Here is an 18,470-nt window from a genome sequence, read left to right as displayed (position 1 = left end):
TGTATAAAGCCCGTCTATACAGTTCAGCTCTTGCTTCTTGTAATTAAGAGCGCTTTTTGTCACATCTTGGTGCTCTTATTAACGGTTATTGACTTTTTGTGGAATAATTCTCATGATCAAAACGTTTTCAAGCCAGCTTGTAAAACATCTGCATGACAAACATAATATTCTACTGACGTCTCACGAACCTATAACAAACTTTTGGACAAATCTATCATGAATATTTATAAGACGATTTAATATCTTTGTAAATTGACACAGATGTCTTAAAAATACTACCGGCATCTGCTGAGATCGCCTGGTAAGTAATGGGGGGGTAAACACAGAGTATCAGGGAATGATGGTAAATCAGTTGATGGGATTGGGAATCTTCATCAGCTAAGATGGTTTTGCCACGTGTTATGTATGCCTAAGCACCGATTACCAAAATGTCTAATGCTGGCTAGTACGGGGATGGTTGGAAAAAAATAAGGGCGGCCAGACCAAAACGTGACACCATTCCTTGAAGTCACTAACCTCTGGCCTGATCCATGTTGGTAGATGCATACTACGTGTTTGGGGTCCGCGCGACCATCATAACCAGTGGTTGGAGACTCTGGGTCACATGGCTCAGAATCGATCACAGTGTCATAAGTGTATATACTCTTTGTCTCCCCTTAAACCGTGAGATTAAAATTACTTGAAACCTTTCTTTATATGAACTGATCCTTTCTTCCTGTATTGTATCCTTATATACAATCTTTCTTTTATACATTACTACCATTGAAGAAACTAATTCTATGAATTTGGTGTTTGTTTTGTTGTGCTAATGAGGTATGACAACGTGGACCGATGCATACGTGTGCCTGGTCCTACGTTGTTACTGGCTGACTGAATGAAATTGACTCCATTATTGAATAACACTTTTGACTAAAAAATTATATGGAGTAATCTCTTAGTTCATTTATTTGAGCGACAAATAAAGTAAAGTTTGATCTTTGACACTACTTTCATGTAAAATGCAGACAAACGACAGTTGTTGTTCATAACCGAGTTATCTTGAATGTTAAAAAAACCCTATTTTTTAAATGATGCCCTAATTGCTTCCATTGCTAATACTAAAACCGATACACAGATTAATGTAAGCTTACAAATACCAGAATCTTGTAAATATTATCGGTCACAGAACACTTTATTCGAACAATTCGAAACAAAATAACTTGTTAGAATGAAAAAACTATTCTATTTTATGACGATCATTGATTGAAAACACTTATTTAACATGTGAACAAATCATAAAGCGTTATAAGTAAATAAGAAGGGTTCAAATGCATTAACATATTCATGGACACCTAATGTTGTCTAAGTACTCAAATTGCAGAACAATCATTACAATAGTTACTTTGCAGCTAAACGACATCATTAGCATTAATTCATGTGAATTATACATAAGAATAGAAATAAAAACCTCTCTCATCATATCTAATAATAGGACACGTTTACTAAATTGATGTATTAGGCAATGAATTCACCAGGCAGTATTCAAAGTAACTTTTACACACAGTAAAATGGACACCACCTCTAAGGAAATATGATCGGATATAAACGGATACAATTATTTTCAGCCATACTTCTATTTGGAAAAATAACACACGATGCCAATTTTTGCACAAATTGTAGTCACGTCAGTAAATACAGATTTATCAGAACTTTCTGTTACTTTTGAAGTCAAACTTACTGTAAGGCCAAGAGAAGTAATTTTAGCTTGTAGTAGCTTGTAGTATGTTTGGTTCAAAATAGCTTACTGACACTTTACTTAAAGACTGATAGTAATACGGATTTACTAATCAACAGTCCCGTGCTGTATACCTTGGTTTCAAATATACATGGTCAGTAATAGGAAAACTTTTCAGGAATATGGTCTAAAGCTTTAAAGAAAACCCGTGAGCTCTCTTAAAATGTTTGATTTTTCATCAAATTAGACAAACCTTTGATTATTTCCCAATATATTTTCACACTACAGCTTACTTTAACTGTTTCCACCGTATTAATATGTGGTCTAAGCATTAAGCTGACTGATTATAATGAGTAAACTTTCTACCGATTGATGGAAATCATTTTCAGAAGCACAAAGGTTTAAGAAAATAGACCCATACATTGGCCATGATACCTCTAAAATATTTGCTGACAAGGTTTTGATATAGCTTAACATTAAAAGAATAATGACTGAGTTTTAACCGGGAAAGAGTTCCTCAAAGTCAAACCGTTGCCCCGTGTGAAAAGTAATACTCTTAAAAAACTAATGCAAACCTTTACTCTTGTACAAAATAACCTAGAGATATTCGTCATGACTTATTACACCAAATAAACGATAAATTTCCTACGTGCCGCAAGAAAAAGGATTAACATGGTACTAAATCAAGAGAAAACTTACGTGCAGCAAGGAGGAAGTGGATTTCTGGAACCTTAAAAGAGCCATTTCGGCTAGCTCTCGAATCAGAATGCTCCCGTTCCCACAAGGGACAACAACTTTAACATCATCAAAGCACACTGTTACTTTCATTATTACCAATAACTTGAACTCTTAAAATTTATTGATCACATTTATCAAGAATAATGAACGCTTTCGTAATTTTAAGATTTCAATCTTTGAAGCAGCGAGCTTTACATATGTCTTTATGAAAGTAATGCACAATTCATTTTGAAATTGTGTGTCTGTCTTCAACAAAGGAGCATCTGGTCAATTTATTTCATCAGAGGAAAACAAAGCCAAACGATAAATGTGTTTACTTCCAGTGTTTTATGTACTAAAAGTCAGAGATAATTGTAATTGTCCCTCGAATCATCTAACAAATGAGAATACATCTATAGGCAACGGTAATAAGTAACGGCCTAACGAGTTCAACGATGAAATTTGCTATTGATGCATTTAAAGCATATAGCGCAAAGTTAGAGGCTTAAAACATTTATCAACAAAGGTCATTCGGTTCTTAGATCAAATTGTAAATATAAAGATATGATGGTTTCAAAGTATCATGCGAACGTTTTGACTAGAAATAACTACAATATGCCATCAGCAACAGATTACTATAGGAGAGAAAAAACCAACTTCTAGCAGAATAAATTAGGAAAGAGTGGTGGAATTGGATAGGATATGCATCACAAAAACCATCAAACTGCATCGCAAGGCGAACCCTAACTTTGGATCCTGAAGGGAAACAGAAAAGTGGAAAACCAAGGAACACACTGCGTCGGGAATCGGAGGCAGACACGGAAAGGATGGACGACGACTGGAAACAACTGGGAAGGATTTTCCAAGACAGCGTTCGATGGATAGTACTGGTGAGCGACCTACGCTCCTTCACGATGAGTAGCAGGCGTAAGTAAGTAAGAAATAAGTAACGGCACATTAAGGGAGTAGTAGTATCTATCTCATTTGTGATAGCTTTGTTTACATTTACCTAAACATATAACTCAATCCTTCAACTTTAAAAGCGATGAACACTCTCTGAATGTGAACACAAGTATACATTTGTTCAAGTCCTATAGTTTTACAATAATACAGAGGAGCTGAAAACAATAAAATGAGAAGCGTTGCAAGAAAATTTTATTCAAGCCTCAGTTATTAAAACTTCCTCGTGTTATGTCTACCGATGTGAATGGTTGAACTGAGGGCTATTCTTTATGGACAACATCATCGGGAATACAAAGGACACCATTGAATAAATATTCAAGAGTGGAACTTGACCTACGGTGAAGAGGGCCATGCATGATGAATATATATGGGTTCTGTGTTCATAAACACGTTTATTAAGCTATTTACGTATTTCGCGTCTCCTTTATTTCCATTCCCTTAGTTTCTTCCCTTTCTTCTTCAAAATCAATTCAACATTCTTCCCAACTACACAAACCTGATTAGCTATTATTCCACTATTAATATTTTATTTTCTCTTTCGTTTCTCAAATAAGGCAAATATAATGCTAACATTGTTGAAACTTGTGTATTATTGCATATTTGAAGGAACCCAAAATGGTTTCTTCACAACATTTATGTACCCATAAGATGTTTGTGAACAACAACAACAATTATTATCATTATTATCAAGAATTTCGAATTGGATTTTAGATCTCAGCACTTTTTCTATTGTAAGCAGGATATATCCACATGGTACCTCAGGATAGATAACATCTTCATGGATAAAGGGATTGCTTGTTTCTTTTACCATGAATCCACCTTTATTATCTCATTTTGGTTTCTCTACAACCACTAAGACTCTGGCGGGTATCGTTACGGGAAGAACTGAAAGTGTTTGGCTGATTGCTAACCATTACCTTGACTATCCCGAAAACGAAATAACACAAGTGATGAATGTTGAGACACAGGCTTTCTTATATGGTATAGGAGATAAATAAGCGTACATGAGAATCCTAGGAAAGATTGAGCTTAATTAATTTCAAGTATATTATTGAATATCCGTATATGTCTTCATCACAGTTACTAAAGGGTCTGTCTTTAAATTGCCTTTTACTGTATATTTTCTTTTCAGCTTGCTCCATAAGTGCTTACCGACTTAACTGTATGTTTTAACTGAGTAAATGTTTTCGCTCTACGTTTATACATTATCTACATTTCACATGGCACTATAGGCTCTGACAGTGTACACTCCCACGTTTGACCATGGCATTCTTTTGTCTACTCTGAGAATAGGAAATGTTTTAAAATTTCGTTTGCTACATATAATACTAACGTTTTTCTCTGTTTGTGGAACACTACCAACGAAAGCCTGAAATCTACGTGATGAACACATTAACAACCCAGTCCCAATTGAAAGGAATATGGAGACGTCGATGGTTCCTGAAAAATGCTTATGTATTTTCGTTATATTTTATTATACAGTCTCATTTATAGCACATCAGTCTTTTGGCCATGGCGATGCCTAAATATAGCATTTATCCTCGAAAGTGTTGACACTATACTAAACCGATAATGTTAATAAGCTGTGATTGGGTGTTCACATTATATTGTCATCTACTTAGTTCCATGTGGAAGGCTTATACCAGCTACGTGTTAGTAGCCGCTTTAAAGAAGAGTGCACTATTTTTGAGACGAAGTTCTGTCATATTGGTTGCCTATGTACTAGATTAATAAGGCTAAATTAATTGAGTCGAAACTAGAATACTAATGTTCGTGAATGTATATGTAAGTACTAGAATTAACAAGGATGTACGGCAGTAATAGACAATTGGCGTGTAATAACACTAAGTAAACAAAAATGGACTAAGATAGTAGTAGTGTTTGGATAACATTATAATTAGGCCTCTTACAAAATTGATTGGATTGACACTGACATTTAGAATCACCATCAATTGTACTACAATGGAACTAACAAGTTGGATCACAGTAGCGCACTTGACAAACTCATTTTACACACTCAGAAAGATACTATATACGGAAATGAGTATACAATCATGTACATTTGACATGTATGAACTGAATGCCATAGGTCCTCTAATATCACAGTTTAATTCTTAACATATTTTTCACTGTACAACGCGTAAAATTATAATTTGTGTAAAAAAAGTCTGCGGTTTCATGCTTTATCTTCTCTAGAAAGTGCAATATGCTGATGCAACTTTATATGTTGCATCTGCTTAACAGACGTTAACAAGAGTTATTATGTCCTACAGACCGCAAATTATCACTTGACGAAATTGCCAATCGGAACACCAACTTACATGACTTTAGCAAAGTGTCAAATCAATAACGCTTTAACCAGTACGAGAAGCCTGGAGTCAACTTTAAGTCTTTATTGGTTCTTGCCTTGCACTACCCTAGAACAAGGCTTGTTTTTCCTTTTTCTCCTTAATTATATGTTCTAATATGCCGGGTCGGCAAATACTTTCTGTGCCCGTGGTTACGAACCTGGTCATGGAAAGCGGTAATCACAGACTCCAGGTCACATATTTGATCAAGTTTGGTGACGAATTCAATTTCTGGCAGGTCCACACATTTGTGATTTTCCTATTATAAAAGCAAATTCCCGTTATAACTCATTTTCGTGCACATTATGTCTACACTGTGTCTATATCTTTCCAGATTATCAAGCCGTTCCGAAAAGCAAACGCTTATGTGGGGCCGAACATTTGTCACTTATAATTTTACATTTCCATTTTTGTACCTGATCATCTTGTAGAAACAGTGGAGCAATTCTTCAGGTTTGGCTGACTTTAACCATTTTCTTTCCTCGAAGTAGATTGGCAGGTGGGTAAACACATCGTAGCCGGACAGAGCACGGGAAAGTCGTGCCACACCAACATGTGAGTGAGTAACCCGCTCGTACCACTTCCTCAGATATTCCTGTTTACTTTACTTATCCTCCATTCTCTCACAAGCCCTGATCCTCATACAGAGGACACGTTCAGGATGTCAGAATTTATGGAAGAAGATGGGTGCTGTGAGATGAGATAAAAAGCTAGTTAGGTGTATGATATATACGAATACTGACAGTGTTGGTCGTCGCTGATTGAAAGTCAAACATCGAACGAGTTATTAATTCTCCCTTAGGCTGTGGAAACAGAAATGGCATGTTCTTGTTGGATAAGTTGATCGAACCTAAATTCCTGTGAAAGTTGACTCTAGGAAGAAGCTAATTTAACAACTTAGGTTAAATGGCTAAGAGTTGACTGAAAACATCTTAGTAAATGTCAGAACACTTAAATTCAAGTATTCATTCACTTCCTTATTTTATATCGTGATTATACTTCCTATTATTTTTTGTTGAATGTCGAAAAGTTTTGTGTTTGTAAAGATAACCTCTCACTCCATTTTGTGCAGTCCCATGATTCAAATAAAGACCTATTCACTACTAGACCGGCACGAAAATACCACCAAAAACGTATCTGGAACATGTGACTTCGCCTGATGCCATCCCTAATACCTCCTGAATTTACCTATGTTCACTACGAAAAAGCACAAAATGATACGTTTAAGTCGTGGTCTTAGAATAACACACCGGTGTCTGGGAACATATAATTTTACCATTTGTTTTGTCTTCACCACGTATATGTTACTCCTATAAGTGGGTATTTTTACGGTCTCTTTACATAATTAATAGACTTTCATCACATCGCTTTGTAGGATTACTGTATATACTATTATTCTTCCGTTGAGTCCTATTACATCATTGACTTATTTTGAATTCTTGTTCCGTCCTACAAACATGCTTATTAGGTTATCTACACATTTCATTTTGCTTTTCTACGTTTTTTCTTTCAAGTCAACTTAGCGTTCTTATGAGTATTACAGAACCTGTTCACATATGGTTTATATTATGTAAACATCATTGAAACTTGTATATAATTGCATTTAAGGGGGAAATAAAAATGATTTCTTCATGACACTTATGTATGGATAGGCTGTTTTTGAATGATAAAAATAATAATTAATAGTGACGATAACTGTAGCCTCCCATGAAGTTGATCGCTATCAACTTCGCCGCTATAATTGGTTAGTGTGTAGCTCCTTCTTTGCTTTGAGGATACCTTTCTGGTTCAGGAGCCAAGAGAAGTAACCATGTGCTGTATGAAAATAGATATGAGTTTGAAATTATTTTGGATAAAATGAGTAACAATAACGTCATTTAAACCTAGGGTAAACGTGGCAAACAAAATAAAAATTATGATAAAAATAACTTTACATTCATGATAGAAAAATTGTTTGTTATGATTGGTAGACTTGTTATTACATTGGTTCCTAGCCGTACGATCCTTTAGGCTTAACATCCAGCAACAGATAAGACTTACATTGCGTGTCGAACGCTTGGTGGTCAGAAAATGTAAACGCGGAAACACTTATTGGCGACGGCGAGGCCCTGTCAGATAGGAGTGGTCACTCTATATAACTTCTTGGTCCTTACATCAAATCTGTTATTCTAGCTTCAGGCTAAATGTCCCCTTCAAAGGTTATTATGAATATTACTGACTTTCACGCAGGACGAGTCAGTGTAGAAAATGATGTGACTTCGATGTAATATCTTATGGTTTACGTAGTTATATCACTGCAAATTCTCAATATTGGATTGGATCTGTACCATAGATGAGTGAACCAATACTGGCCTAGACCTAAATTCCACAGACCTCCGATCAAACTTTAGCAATAAAAAGCTATATCTTCGACCACCCTTCAGCTGTCAAATCTAAATAATAAAGCACACGGGAACTCAGGATGGGAATGCTGGAACCAATAACTTGTACACCAAAATAATAGTTCAGTGGCACATGCTAGTCCAGAGGCCTTGAAAATCATTGAAAAACGTCCGCACTTCAACTTAACATCCCGTCCCCGAAAGATTTCAACCGCGAGACACGTGAGTTGATCTTTTCAACGGTCAGCTAATAACCGACTGTCAGAATGTGAACATTAAAACATTATTACTTTCTTACTGTACGGAGGAACCGCAAATCTTATTTTTCTCCGTTGGGCGGCGAAATGTTTTTCCGTATGGACATTTGAACCCTGTATTCGACCTGCTCCCTGCGTTATGCAACAAACATTAAAAACAACTCCTAAACCTGCGATTACCATACCTAACGAAAGGGTAAATATAAGTATGGCTATTAGGCAGACGAAATTTATTTATTTGTCCTTTGAGATAGACATTTCTTTTCTCAGTCTAAGGTAGCTCAATGTGCAAGTAAGTGAACATCTGATAACCGGACAATGCAAGGAAAATCGTACGGCCTCATGAAACTGAAACCAGGGACACAGCTAACAGGGAGTTCAGAGCTCACAAAAAGGCTTAACATCTCAAAGGAGGTCACGCGGCCTTAACACATGGCTCTCTCTCGTAACATTTTCACTCCACCATTATTAAACGATTTCATCTTCCTGTCCTCTTCCATTCTGAAATAGATTATCATGGACCATTGGAGTGTTTTGCCTCTCTAGTCGATGCACAAATCTGAGGGATAACATGAGGAGTAATACGCACAAACTGAGAAATACACACCATATGGAGTGCATCCATAGGAAATTTTCAAACTCATATAGACAGACACATATAGGAAACTCTTTCATCGCTTCTACTTCTAGAGCGACTACAGCTATTATTCGGTCTTCACTTGGAGGATGTGTGAACTACTACATAATTATCTGCCTTTTCTCAGACTATAAAAGGACGAAAATATGCCAGCAAGCACCACATTTCCTTTCTGAACTTTCACGTTATGTGGTTAGCGAAACGTCACGAAACCATGGCTTACCCATCAAGCTGTACCTTCACGGATATTCAGTACTTCATAACACTGCTTATTTTAGGTAATTGTTTGCAACAAGAGTCCCGAATCCAAAAGAGTAATTGATAAGCGTTATATGTATTTACCGAATATCGTCAAAGTTAATGATGGCCAACCCGGGTTAGTAAATTACACACAAAGGTTCGGCACACGCGCTAGTGTGCCCGCACTCAGTACTATAGAATTATGATCTACTTCGTTATTAGTATTACTATAATAATAGACCTAATCCTAAAATTGTAGAGTTGTCTGATGTGACTACCTAATCTATAAGATCTTACATGGATGTCATATCATTGTCTACACTAACTCATCCTATCTTAAGAATCACCAATATATGATGGAGAACACACTTAGGCTGGAGAGAGAACAATATATTTAATATGAATAGAAAAGTTACACAAGAATGACCACGCCTGCAAGGCTGAGCCATACCATCCGATGAATTTAATTTCTGATGAATGTTCCTGCGTTCACCATTATTGACCTTCTCTTAGTGTTACATGTTGAAAGTTTATTTTCCCATTTATCTCATGTTCAGCTTTGAGGATTATGGTTAGGACCAATACCACTACTATCCTCTGATATGTTCTATCTAATACATGAGATTACTTTGGTAAGATTCAGTTTGTTTCGTAGGATTGCCTAAAGAGTTATATCCCCAAACTATTACCGCAGTATGGTAAACGATAATAATTTATTTAATGGTGTCGCGGATAATCAGGTCTTTACGACGCTGCTGTTCGTGAGACCTTTATAATCGAGGATCCTGAAGCCAGTAAAACCGGAAGTAAGAAATGAAAGAGTTCGAAGATATTTCTGAAAGATAGCCGATTTGTCAACTTCTACATGATCTAAGTTGAGTAGTTGTTGCGAGGGGTGAGTAGCAAGGCGTGCCTAATGGTGGTCAGGTGTGAGCGAGTAGCTGAGAACTTTCGGCCACTTCGTGTCCAGCGCCAATGTGTCAAAAACTTACAGAACTGCTTATTTTGGGGATTTATTTGCCTTTGTATCACAAGGTACCCTCAACTTGGTGGTCTCCCAATCGTAGCAAGTCAACTCCGCACGTAGCCCCTTCGGGGTCTGCTATCGGCCCCGAGCCCGGATAAGGGAGGAGGGTTGGGCATATGGTTAGCGACCCCATCCCGTAGAAAACTAACTCGCTAAAAAAACGCTAACCATAAAAAATCATTCAAACCATTTAAAATCTGTCCTGGGAGTCACAAGATGTTCATTTAAAAGAGTTATGTCGCCTCATGGTGAAAGCCGAGTTACTTCGGAAGCGACGAGGCCGATGCCCCTTCTGACAACCAGAGCAACCACGTATTTAGGTATATGGAATCCTCATGCAATTCGGGAGACCGGCAGAGTCTTCCAAATGGCTGCAGAAATGAGGAGATACAACCTGGATATGCTTGGGATCGGTGAAACACATTGAACGCAGGTTGGACAACAAAGACTTGCTTCAGGGAAGCTCCTGTTATACTCCGGTCATGAAGAAGAAAATGACCCACATACACAAGGAGTTGCATTGATGCTGTCAAAGCAAGCAAAAAACGCATTTATAGAATGGGAATCTCATGGACCAAGGGTCATCGAAATCTCCTTCAAAACAAAGAGAAAGGGCATTATAATGAACGTCGTCCAATGCCATACGTCTACTAACGACTACGGTGAAGACGTTAAAGACCAGTTCTATGATATGCTGCGGTCGATCGTAGAGAAGTGCCCAACAAAGGACCTGACCATTCTGATGAAGGATTTGAATGCCAAGGTAGGAATGGACAACACTGGATACGAAGACGTCATGGGACGACATGAACTGGGAGAAAGGAACGAAAAAGGTGAGATATTTGCAAACCTATGTTCCTTCAATAGATTGGTCATAAGAGGCACCATATTCCCGCATAAACGCATCCACAAAACCACATGGACTTCGCCCAACCACACTACACAGAATCAAATCGACCATATCTGCATCAACAAAAAGTTCAGGAGGACGATGGAGGATGTGAGAACCAGGAGAGGGGCTGATATAGCATCAGATCATCATTTGATGGTCGCCAAGATGAAACTAAAACTCAAGAAGCACTGGACAACGGCGCGGACAACATCACAACAGTTTAATACGGCTTTTCTTCGGGAAACTGACAAACTCAACAAATTCAAGATAGCCCTCAACAATAAGTTCAAAGCCTTTCCTAATCTACTCAATAAAGAAGAAACTACTATGGAGAGCAACTGGAAAGGGATAAAAGAGGCAATCAATTCAACATGTCAGGAGGTTCTGGGACACAAGAAGCACCACCAAAAGGAATGGATCACTGTTGATACATTGGATGAGATTGAACAAAGGTAGAACAAGAAGGCAGCAATCAATATCAACCAAACAAGATAAGAAGAAGCCAAGGCAAAAGCCGAATACACAGAAGTAAACAAGCAAGTGAAGAGGAGCATCAAAACCGACAGATATAAATGTGTGGAAGGTCTAGCAATGACGACGGAAAAGGCTGCAAGAGAAGGAAACATCAGACAACTGTATGATACAATGAAGAAACTTGCTGGAAATTACCGTAAGCCAGAAAGACCAGTGAAAAGCAAGGAAGGCAAAGTAATCACTGACATTGAAGAACAACGAAACAGGTGGGTAGAACACTTCAAAGAACTCTTGAATCGACCAGCTTCACTGAACCCACCCAACATCAAAGCAGCACCCACAGACCTCCCAATCGATGTCGGCCCACCAATAATTGAAGAGATCAGCTTAGCCATTAGACAAATCAAGAGCGGCAAAGCAGCGGGACCAGAAAACATCCCGGCAGAGGCACTGAAAGCAAATGTAGCAGCAACTGCTAAGATACTCCACATCCTCTTCAGTAAGATTTGGGATGAAGAACAAGTGCCAGAAGACTGGAAAAAAGGACTTCTGATCAAGATAACAAAGAAAGGCGATATCAGCAAGTGCGATAACTACAGGGGCATCACTCTTCTCTCAACACCAGGAAAAGTCTTCAACAGGGTATTGCTAAACAGAGTGAGGGACTCCGTAGACTCCAAAATTCAAGACCAACAAGCTGGATTCCGTAAGGATCGATCGTGTACAGACCAAATCGCAACTCTACGTATTATTGTGGAACAATCAATTGAATGGAGTTCATCACTGTACATCAACTTTAATTGACTACGAGAAAGCATTTGATAGCGTGGACAGAATAACACTATGGAGGCTTCTTCTACACTACGGCCTGCCTGAGAAGATAATCAATATCATAAGAAATTCCTATGACGGACTAAACTGCAAAATCGTGCATGGAGGACAACTCACCGACTCATTCGAGGTAAAGACCGGTGTTCGGCAAGGTTGCTTACTCTCACTCTTTCTCTTTCTCCTAGTGATCGACTGGATCATGAAGACGTCAACGTCTGGAGGGAAGCATGGGATACAATGAATAACTAGGATGCAACTGGACGATTTAGACTTCACAGATTATCTGGCTCTTCTACCACGCACGCAACAACAAAAGCAGAAGACGACCAGTGTAGAAGCAGCCTCAGCAGTAGTAGGTCTCAACACACACAAAGGGAGAAGCAAGATTCTCCGATAGAACAAAGCATACACTAATCGAATCTCACTTGAAGGAGAAGCTTTTGAGGATGTAGAAACCTTTACATAACTAGGAAGCATCATTGATGAACACGGTGGATCTGATGCAGATGTGAGGGCGAGGATCGGCAAAGCGAGAGCAGCATATCTGCAAATGAAGAACATGTGGAACTCAGATCAACTTTCAACCAACACCTAAATCAGAACTTTCAATACAAATGTTAAGACAGTTCTACTGTATGGGGAGGAAACCTGTAGAACTACGAAAGCCATCATCCAGAATTTACAAGTGTTTTTAACAGTTGTACTCAAAATACTTCGGATCCGTTGACCAGACAATATCAGCAACAACCTACTGTGAGAGAGAACAAACTAGATTTCAGCGTACAAAGAAATTAGGAAAACACTCTGGAAGTGGATAGGACAAGCATTGAGGAAATCACCCAACTGTGTCACAAGGCAGGCCCTCACATAGAATCCTGAAGGCCAAAGGAGAAGAGGAAGACTAAAGAACACATTACGCCAAGAAATAGAGACAGAAATGAGAATGAACAAAAATTGGATAGAACTAGAAGGGAAGGCCCAGAACAGAGTGGGTTGGAGAATGCTGGTTGACGGCCTATGCTCCATTTGGGGTAACAGGCGTAATTCCAAAAAAATTGTCTCACAAGGTGAGACCTCAGCGTAAGCTAGGGTCCCACATTTCTACCTGCCTATCTGAGTAGACACCACTATCTCTTGAGTATTTAGCATTTCAATAAATTACGGGCATTTAATGGTAGAGTATGAGTAAATGAAATTAAAATTCATAATTAATGCGCCAAATAAAATCGAAGACAAGGAAATTGACCTCAGGTTGTTGCACCGCTAGTAAGATGAGTGACACACGATCGAATGGATCTTCGGCTTTTGCCACCATTCAGACTTCTGAAATGTAAACTCGTACTCCAAGAGAGTTTTCTAAGCAAAAAACTGTTTTCATGACTGTGTGGTCCATAAGAAAGACAAAAACGATACAAACGTGCTTGAGCATGTGATCTGTCACTGAATTCAGTATCGAAAATTAATAAACCTCGCTATTTCGAGTTTCTATGCTTGACTGGCCAAAGTAAACCTATCCCCATTGTCATATCAAAGAACCAGAAGTGGATTGATTACAGTTTTCAAATTAATTGGTGATTAATTAGCAGCTGATGTGCCATCATTTTTCTTGTCTTCCAAAACAGAGAATTCACGAGGACATTGCAAAAGTTCACAAGCCCAGGACAAATGACTTCTCAGCTGACTATCGACTTTTCCATCGAATCGTCGAGTGGAATTCATTACCTCAACACGTGATTGAAGCTCCATATGTCGTCTCTTTCAAAATAAGGTTAGATCAACTAAGAGATCATTACTTCCAGGACTAGCACAGGCCACCTGACCTCTTGTTCTTCCAAAACTGAAACTGCAGATGGTTGACCGGTGCATACTTTGGCATCAACCTAAGTGAAGCGGTTGCTTAATATCTCTAGAAAGTAGACTAAGTCAAAAATGAGTGTACCATTTTGTCTACACCTATTTGAGAGTCCTTGAATTAGAATTATTTTTTGGGACCATAATATTGGGTATTGATTGAATGTCTTTTAACTAACTCCCTAGGTTCACTTTCGTTTCCATATTTGTTGGGGTTAGTTTGCCTTTTGTTGTTTAAGGACAGGAAATTAACCTAGATTTGCGTAATGGATAGTTCATGCAACGCTGTGTCTATCTTCCTTAACGTTTTGTGTATTTTGCTCTGTCAGCCACTATTGAACAATATAGGCCGATCTACTGTTAACAGACGTATTATTGCCCTTTGTAAATTCTAAAACAGCTTGTAATTGGATGTAACATAGAACTTGTAGTGTATTTGACTCGTAACGCTAATGATGTGAAAGTATTTCTCAGTGGTCTTCATAAGCTGACAATCCTAATCGCTTCTAATGTCTAAGTATCCTTACACAACCTGAAGACTGGTGAACCCGTGATTCTTTAAAAACGCTAATATATAGTGTTGAAGTTACGTCCGTAAATAACTTTGAAGATTCGCTCTTTATTGTGTTTCTGTGAATTATACTGCTTGTATGGAAACATTCTGCTCATTTTATGTTTTGTTGTAAAACTTAAAAGCAACTTGAAATTAGCGTTAAGTAGCAAGTATTCAAAAAGTTCTCTGAGTAGGCATGTTAATCGACAATTCGCTTGCTTCAAGAGCGTACATGGTTGTGGGTAACCTGGTAGGTCATACTACCATCTACATTGAGGTTGATGATGCACATTTTCCCACCTGGATTCTCGACTCATTTGTGTCTCGTGTTCCTAGTAAACCGTGTAGATTGACATTAGGTACGTTTCACTGTATTGCAGCAGTAGGCCCAGTTGCTCGATCACTAGCTGGTCACTTACAGGAAGCCTGTCATCCTCATTATTCTTCAATGGTGATGGAATCCTGTCGGTCGTTGTAATTTCACTCAACACTAAAACAGTACTTACACATCTCTGATGGAATTTCCTTAGGAGCGAATAGTAAAACTTCTATCAGGTTGTGGGTGATACCAGTGGACAAATTGACGGGAAATAAAAGTCTAATTTTGTTAAGCTTACTGGATTTATTTTACCTCAAGCTAGAATTGCTCCCAATCAGTTCTGGTAAGCATTCTGCTCACCAATGTCCGATATTTAAACCCTATCGATGGTCTCAATCAAGAGCCGAGGGGCAGGTTCCTGTCTCAATAGAAGTCATAAGGCCAGCAGATACAAGTGAAAGCTATACTGGGGTCATCATGGATGCTAAAAGCACCCTTGCCTGCTACATGATGTCGGTACGGTTAGAAATACAAGGAACAAGGTGGTTATGGAAAACTAATGTTTACTAAGACACTCCAAAGGGGTGGGTTTGGAGGGTAGTCCCTGTTCGGATAATATTGGGTTATAAACTATCATACGACCTTTCGGATAACAGGTCTGTCACAACCTTAAAGTTGGGTTATTTGAATAGTCTTGAAAAGAGACATACACAAGGTAAAAAGGATGTGTCTTTCAAGATATTATCATTAGATGAAACTGATCCCTTTAAGGTTGGAAATGCCTTAGTTGTCGAACAAATACTTTTGCGGAAGACAGACAACTTGGAGTAACCACATCAAAATAATTTGCCCCTCCATAGCTTAAATAATGTTTTTATTTTAGCCAGTTGTGACGTACTAGAAGTGCATTAGTTTATAGACCACATCTGTTGGATTTATAAATTCTTTATCATAGCATATCAGTTACTATAGTGACGAATAGTAAAGTTTTAGACCTGTGGTTAACTACAGTATGACTAAATATGTTAAGAGTTAGGTATAGCGCTGCTTATAGTGGTCGTGATTATTAACGTGACTTAAAGCACTGGATGTTAAGATAAAATCCTTCGGGGCTATGTACTGATCAAACGTAAACCCATCGGAGCCATACTACTTTATATTGTACAAGAAGTTATACTTTGCGACATCTGGCTTCACTTTGAACCTGATCTAAGCGAATGTATAGATTCGTGTTTATACTCTTACTACTTCTACCACTATGGGATTTGAATCGACAACTGTATCTCTGTGTTAGTGTGGTATGGCAACTCGAACTGATGTACGTATGTACGAAGTCCTACGTTGTGACTGACTGAATGTATGGGAGCCACATTTTATTTTATGAACCACCTGGTAATTATGCTAATTATTAAGTGTTTGTACTGAGGTGAAGAATAATGTATTTCCTAGTAAGTACGTTTAAGTAGTCTTGGCAAAGACTGAAGAATTCATGTATGATGGTTTCGGATTAACGACTGAAATGCATCGGATAAAACCAAATATTTTGTTCTACAGTGTTCAGCTTTAATGCAGTTTGTTTATTACTTCATGAACTACATTTTGAGTTATCATATTAAGTGGTTGCTGACCCATTGGATTGAATATAGAATTCCTGGATCGTACCCATACTTCCCACACTGCAATTTAGTTCATTTACAGACTTCATGCTCAACTTTCATCCTATCTCTTTTGTGATCATGGCTTTCTATCATTTTTTTTGTGTTCATTTCCAATTATTCTTTTTTAGACAACGTTCTAAGATGAACAATTATACTGGACAATATGGATACATGTTTCCGATGCAACCAAACTATGCTTGGGGTACGAATCCATTTCATCCGCTGTTTTATTGCCATTTGTCCAAAAACTTTGTTGGCATAAAAATGGTACAACGCGGTAACCAAGTGAAACATCATATACTGGGCATTGAACCAGACTTCTATACTCAAGCTTGTTGCTTGGCTTATTCACCTGAAGTGAATGAAGCAGGTTTCCGATGTGTGGTTAAATGACTCGAAAACCAAATCCTTCAAGTACAAAACCACCACTTATGTATTAAGGCTTAGATGAACCCGTCATTTTCAGTAACCGAATCCCCATATAGTTTTCAAAAGCCGAGTCCCCAGACTGAATCAAGATTTCAGCCCACAAAGATATTGGCTATTAGTCTCAGTTGTGTAGTGAAATTCAGACTGAATGATGGAAATCATTTGATTCGATCTATCAGTTATCATGGTTTTATTTATGACTTATTTCATTTCTCCCTTTGCTACTGTTTTTGTTTATTCTAACATCATTCTTGTCTTTTGTTGCTGCAAATTGTTGCGACTTAAACCAATGTACTTATGGAAAGCTATACACTAGTGTTTCTGTACGTCGAAAAAAATTCCCGAATATCCAATTCCAAGTACCAAATAGGTGTAATAAACCCTTTTCATAGATGTGTGTTGTGACTGAAGTTTATTATGCCCCTAATCATATTAACTCCACGAAGGCTGATTGACAAGGCTTCTTTAGTCTACCTATTGTAACTTACAGTGCTACATTCAAGGCTCCAAACTTTCCCACCTATGGATAGAAAAAAGACTAAAATCTGTTATTTGCGTATCGTTCGAATTCTCTGGAGAAAAGGTAGTTCGTACGATGAAATTCAAGTAATTACTGGTTCAATACGGGTCCTTGTGATACAACGAAAACAAATACTGCTTTATCGATAATAAGGGATCAGGGAAGTTGTAGAAGCTTGTCTACGTCTCTTAGATTCTCACTCATGAATTGTACCTATTAACGTTCTGGTGATTCTCTGGAATAAAATATAGATAGGATGTAGTTAACAAATCCTTAATATGTCATTCAGTAGTGCATTTTTCTTACTGACTTGTCGCTTCTAGACCAGTCTTAGTAAAGTTGAACACAAATTAATTTAATTTTTCCCGATGCTATTACCTTTGCCAGTCATTGCTAGTAACTAAGACAACACTTTTCAATCTATTCTTATAAAAGCTGTTTTCGCGCTGTCTACTTTAGGGATGGAAGAAATTATCGTGCACATTGACTACATTTGATAAATTTGTAAACCTTTATGGAAGGGAATGGTCAGAGCATAAATTATTTATGCTTAACTACTGTTTACCCTAATGTAGGAGTAATTTGGGAAAAAAGTGACGAACAAAGCTGGGAGTTCCCTTAACCTATGGAACTCAGCTGTCGACTTCAGCTATATACAG

The 18,470-nt window shown here is 37.9% G+C and overlaps 1 protein-coding gene across 1 annotated transcript in view; it reads left to right on the top strand.

Annotated features, from left to right (window-relative positions):
• Positions 1-13,752: 13,752 nt before the first annotated feature.
• Positions 13,753-18,470, top strand: part of Smp_127780 (hypothetical protein) — a gene marked incomplete at both ends in the record, with an annotated part of 60,069 nt that continues 55,351 nt past the window's right edge. The window contains 2 exons of the mRNA XM_018798592.1: positions 13,753-13,811; positions 16,991-17,064. Coding sequence (XP_018653519.1) covers positions 13,753-13,811; positions 16,991-17,064 — 133 coding nt within the window. The remainder of the gene's footprint in view (positions 13,812-16,990; positions 17,065-18,470) is intronic.

Source organism: Schistosoma mansoni, chromosome 7 (assembly GCF_000237925.1).
Source record: "Schistosoma mansoni strain Puerto Rico chromosome 7, complete genome".
Taxonomy (NCBI): domain Eukaryota; kingdom Metazoa; phylum Platyhelminthes; class Trematoda; order Strigeidida; family Schistosomatidae; genus Schistosoma; species Schistosoma mansoni.
The sequence above is the reverse complement of the archived record's forward strand: the minus strand, read 5'-3'. Positions and strand labels throughout refer to the sequence as shown.